This window comes from Argopecten irradians, chromosome 13 (genome assembly GCF_041381155.1).
Source record: "Argopecten irradians isolate NY chromosome 13, Ai_NY, whole genome shotgun sequence".
Lineage (NCBI taxonomy): Eukaryota > Metazoa > Mollusca > Bivalvia > Pectinida > Pectinidae > Argopecten > Argopecten irradians.
In genome coordinates, this window is record NC_091146.1 from 35,728,319 (window position 1) to 35,733,956 (window position 5,638).

A 5,638-nucleotide genomic window follows, 5' to 3' on the forward strand; every position below is an offset into this window, starting at 1 on the left:
CATACATCTCGTGACTATGCAATATGAAATCCACACACTCGTTAAAGGCTAATGGAATATTCAAATTAATGATACTCGTTTGATATAAATTTCCATATTGCATACATGTAGCCACTCATGTAAGATCCTCTATATATGATATTGTATTGCATCTAAAATAGAAACCGAAAGTAGACCTTAAGATCGCTTTTACATTCTATCATTTCGAAAAATGTGTAAATTAAAACGATAGAAGGGCATTGAAAGAAATATGACGTAAACCGAAAGTGAAAGACAAAATTACCCACCTATTCATAGCTGTTTTCTCGGGTTGGGTACACATGAATTACCCCTCGGGTTGTGATTTTGTCAGACTCGGGTTGGGATACACATGAATTACCCCTCGGGTTGTGATTTCGGTGTCAGACTCGGGTTGGGTACACATGAATTACCTCTCGGTTGTGATTTCATTGTCAGACTCGGGTTGGGTACACATGAATTACCCTCGGGTTGTGATTTCATTGTCAGACTCGGGTTGGGTACACATGAATTACCTCTCGGGTTGTGATTTCGGTTTCAGACTCGGGTTGGTACACATGAATTACCCTCGGGGTTTGTTTCTCGGTTGGTTGGGTCATGAATTACCTCTCGGGTTGTGATTTCATTGTCAGACTCGGGTTGGGTACACATGAATTACCTCTCGGGTTGTGATTTCGGTATCAGACTCGGGTTGAATACACATGAATTACCCCTCGGGTTGTGATTTCGGTATCAGACTCGGGTTGGATACACATGAATTACCTTCGGGTTGTGATTTCGGTTCTCAGACTCGGGGTGGATACACATGAATTACCCCTCGGGTTGTGATTTCGGTGTCAGACTCGGGTTGAATACACATGAATTACCTCTCGGGTTGTGATTTCGGTATCAGACTCGGGTTGAATACACATGAATTACCTCTCGGGTTGTGATTTCGGTGTCAGACTCGGGTTGGATACACATGAATTACCTCTCGGGTTGTGATTTCATTGTCAGACTCGGGTTGGGTACACATGAATTACCTCTCGGGTTGTGATTTCGGTGTCAGACTCGGGTTGGATACACATGAATTACCTCTCGGGTTGTGATTTCATTGTCAGACTCGGGTTGGGTACACATGAATTACCTCTCGGGTTGTGATTTCATTGTAACACCCCAATACAGGGAAATCTCAGTATTATTCTAGCTGTCTAATCCATTGGATATTAAAATAAAAAGGTTACCGAATTATTTAAAATGATCAAAGTTGATAAGTAAATTGCTTAACTAATATAATTCATTCTATGTAATGACACTAAATCAAGATTGAAATGTACATTTATGTTCATTTTGCCATTGATGTCTACCGTAGGGGCTCAAATTATCGATCAACCTGCTATCTTTACGGGAGAGTTATAACAGCAAGGTTGGCAACTCATATAGTATAGGTTCCCTGGTCCTAACACAAGACTTCCTGACAAAAAATCCATGTTAATTAGTATCTGTGTAACTAGAGATAAAATGCTATTACATGATCAACTGATCCTGTAACATATGATAAAATGTCATTATGACAATCCATTAATTGAGTTATAATTCAATATAAATTTGAATAAATTTTCAGGTATAACTTGATCACTACTGACCCTCACAATGGCCGAAGGCGGACGACCTCCAGAACTCGATTCACACTTACTTGAATGTCCAATCTGCCTTGAAACACTCCGACAACCCAAGTCCTTACCCTGCCTTCACAGCTTCTGTCAGGAATGTCTGGGGACCTATATCACCAAGGAAATCTCCGAGAATAGGGTGTCGGACACATCGTTCCCATGTCCGATCTGTCGGAGGACGACCTCACCTGTCAATCAAACAGAGGCTAAGGAGAAGTGGGCGGAGCAGTTCCCGACTAATGTCGTGATCCAGGACCTTATCAAGCTCAAGGAACGTTCGACTGAATTACCATACTGCACACCCTGTCAGAGCAAAGGTACCATGACGAATCAAGCTAAGTTCTTCTGTAAGACGATGAACTCGTTCTTTTGTGAGAGCTGTAAGAAACAGTATCATGACATCATACACACTGACTGTGATATCTTAGATATCAGTGAGTATGATATCAGGCGGTCAAAAGAGGAAGAATCGGTCCCGAAATGTCATCAACATGAAGAAAAAAAGCTTTGGTATTGTGAGAAACACAATTGTCTTGGATGTTCTGAATGTATGATCAAATTCCACAAGCAATGTGAAATTATCATTAAAGCAAGGGAATATTTAGAGAAGGTAAAAAGTGGGAAACAACTAGAAGACATGAAAGAGAAACTGAAGAAGGGGGCAGATGTCCTGAAGTCGTTAGTGAAGGACTTTGATGAACGGATTCAAACCTTGGTACAAAATCAAGAAATGGCTCTGAAGAGTATCACGGATCTACGCAAGAGGATTGATGAAGAGCTAGATGAATGTCAGAAAGCCGTCACGGATGAATTGGTTACAAAGTATAAAGAGGAGAAGGAGAAGATGGAGGTATCGTTACGGCAATGTGATCGTCTGATGAAGGGTATGCTTAGTACCATGAAGTCCTCCGTCAAAGCTGTGGAGGAAAACAACCCCACGGAGGCCATAATGATGTATCAGAGAGGACAGGCCGAGATCGAGTCGTGTCAGGATCTGATCAAAGACATGAGAGATTCCTCTTCTTCAGTCAGTATTCAGCACCAGCTTCCTAAGTCTAGAGCTGAAGGTGTTGCCATGTTGGGGAAGATTGTTATTGAGAAAAAGCCTCGACGATTTCCTGTTGTCTCTGGTTTTCTTCCAGTGCCAATGTTAGAACGACAGGCGAAGGCGGTAAAGAAGTTCAACATAAAGATGCCAGAAGATCAGAGTAACTGTTGGGTTTGTGGAGTTTTGTACCTTCCAGATGGCACCATGGTTGTGAGTGACTGGAATAACAGTAAACTGAAGCTGTTTACAGATGAGGGGCAGTACCTGAATCAGTTGACCATTCCTGGCAATCCACGGGATGTATGTTTGGTGGACAACAATACAGTGGCAGTCACTGGCTATAGGGTAGGTGTACGTATCGTAAAAGTGGAGGATTCAAAACTGTCTCTGTTATCTGTCATCAACACCGAGAAAGATTTGAAAGGTATCACACATACAGACGGGAGGTTTGTAGTGAGTGGAATGGAGGAGGAGTGTACAGTCTTACACAGGACGGAGCCATCACCTGTTACACCAATATAACACTACCTGCTGGTTACCTGGCTAACGATACAGTGACGGGCGACATAATCATCAGTGTAGGTAACGACACTGAGGGGAAAATAACGGTGTCCAGACTGTCGGCCGACAAACGGCACACGGACGTGATGAAGGCTGGCGTCGTAAAGCCAGCTAGTGGAATAGATGTAGACAGGGAGGGGAACATCTACGTGTGTGGTTGGGATTCACACAACCTTGTGCAGATGTCTGGGGACGGGACACGCGCCAGGGAGCTTTTTACTTCAGCAGCTGGAATAAAGAAACCAGAGGCAGTTTCGGTCTGCGGTGACAGATTTGTAGTATCCAATGATAATCATGCCAATGATGAGCGCAATTGCATTCGCATCTTTCAACTCTACTGAACTGATGGAAAATGAAACGACCTACATGCCACTATGATCAATAACTTGAATACATGTACAATGATATTTTCGACAGTCTTACAATCTTTAGCAATATAAAGACGATAGACCGGCGTGGAATTCAAGCATTCAGGTATCAAAACGCTTCTAGATATCCTGATATTAAAACACAAGTAAAAAGAGTGCAAAAGTTCAAAGGTTCGGCATTGAAAACTTAGGGGTCAAGAGCGCAAAATTTCAAATATTTGAATTTTGAAACACAAAGAGAATACAATAGCAGCAGAGGCCTTCCGAACTGCAAGCTTGAATACGATGATCCACGTTGAGATGTAGTTTTGTAAAAATGAAGAAGGGATCGTGGGCTGTTGGAGACCTGATATAGCTATGTTTTCCAGCGAGGTTAAAAAATCACGATGTTAGCTTAAAGCAAAACAAAAAATCAAAATCAAAATTTCATCATCTGACTGAATCACTTATACTTACTATTTATGATGGTTATTTGGCCTAAACCAGGTGCCGAGAAATCGCTAAAATATCCCTACGAAAAGCATTGGCTATAGGGTATACGTGGAGGTTTTCTTCGGGAGAATTGAAAAATGGATACTTTGAAATGTTGGCACCGAAAAACTACGATTTCAGTTGCTTATTTCAATTACAGCAGTGTTTTCATTGACGCAGATTTCATCCGTGTGTTAGATGCTACACCACTGACAAATGGTATTTGTTCTCTATCATAAACGGGAGCAGACAAAGTAGCATTTTTCTTCAGTTACTAAAGTTGCGTACTTTACACCAATACCACCCTTGAGAATTTTGAGCTTCTTATATTATCATATCTTAGATAAATATATATATATAAAAATGATTGTGTCCCGAAAAAATCCCTTACATATTGATCAACAATTTGGAATTCCAACGGTATCAATCAAAATACTTAACAATGTCGTTAAATTTGTAATACGTTTTGTTATATGTTTCATAGGGAATGTAGAACAATACATTTATGTCATATTTTGCTTCGTAGTTTTCTAACAGAATTAGCCTCAGTGAATTGTCCCTTTAAAGATAAATATATAAAAAAGAATAATTAATTGTGTCCCGAAAAAATTCGTTACACTATGGTCTACATGGAATGCTTTACTGATCCCGCATACACCAAGAGCAAAAAATATATTATTTATGCTTTTGACATACATGTACATATCACTTATTGTTCAAATGATGATTAGCGTTCATGCTCTGTCGGTAGTGGAATATCTTTAAACCAAAATTATGGCTGATTTACTTCTACTCCGTCTTTGCATATTACGGAGTTAGCTCCCTTGTGGGTAGGTATCGATTGTTAAGTCATTATTTTGTGAGCGCAATTCACGTCGTTTTCTCCGAAAAGTATGACGTTACGCTCACAAACGCATGACGTCACAATCAATACCTAACCGCAAGGGAAGATAACTCTGTAATATGCGAATACGGAATAGTCGTTTAATGGAAAATACCACATGTTTCAAAGAGTTGAATTTCTTCTGCAACAGATTGCCTGACAAACCACTCACCGGCCAAGTGAACTATTCCATTGAGGTGTGTCGATTGGGGGTGTGAAACCTTGACCTGAAATTGACTTGAAATTCACATGAAATTGACCTGAATTTCACATTAAAGTCTTTAATACATTGACCTGAAGTTTTCTTCTTGTGAAATTGACCTCAATTTCAGGCGAATTTTAGGTCAGTTTCAGGTCAAGACTTTTTTCCAAATTGACCTTAAGCTATATTGCCTGTGTATGGTTAATGTCTTGTCCGTGTGTTATGGTTAAAGTTATATATGTCGTATTTTCAATACTCATGATTCAAGTAAAGGTATACGTCATCAAAAGTTACTGATATTTTGAGAATTATACGGTGGCTGATTTAGTCTTTATCAACAATATCTGTATCTCGTGTTTTCGAAGCGAAAAGACGAAAAGATAAAAAGACGAAATTGATGAGCGCTTTTAAAAATCATGTCTTTTCGCCCCGAAA

The 5,638-nt window shown here is 40.1% G+C and overlaps 1 protein-coding gene across 1 annotated transcript; it reads left to right on the forward strand.

Annotated features, from left to right (window-relative positions):
• Window positions 1-1,517: 1,517 nt before the first annotated feature.
• LOC138306795 (tripartite motif-containing protein 5-like) lies at window positions 1,518-4,578 on the forward strand. The gene is given in 2 exon segments (XM_069247283.1): window positions 1,518-3,175; window positions 3,178-4,578. Coding segments are annotated over 2 exon segments (1,968 nt in total). The 5' UTR covers window positions 1,518-1,650; the 3' UTR covers window positions 3,621-4,578.
• Window positions 4,579-5,638: the final 1,060 nt, after the last annotated feature.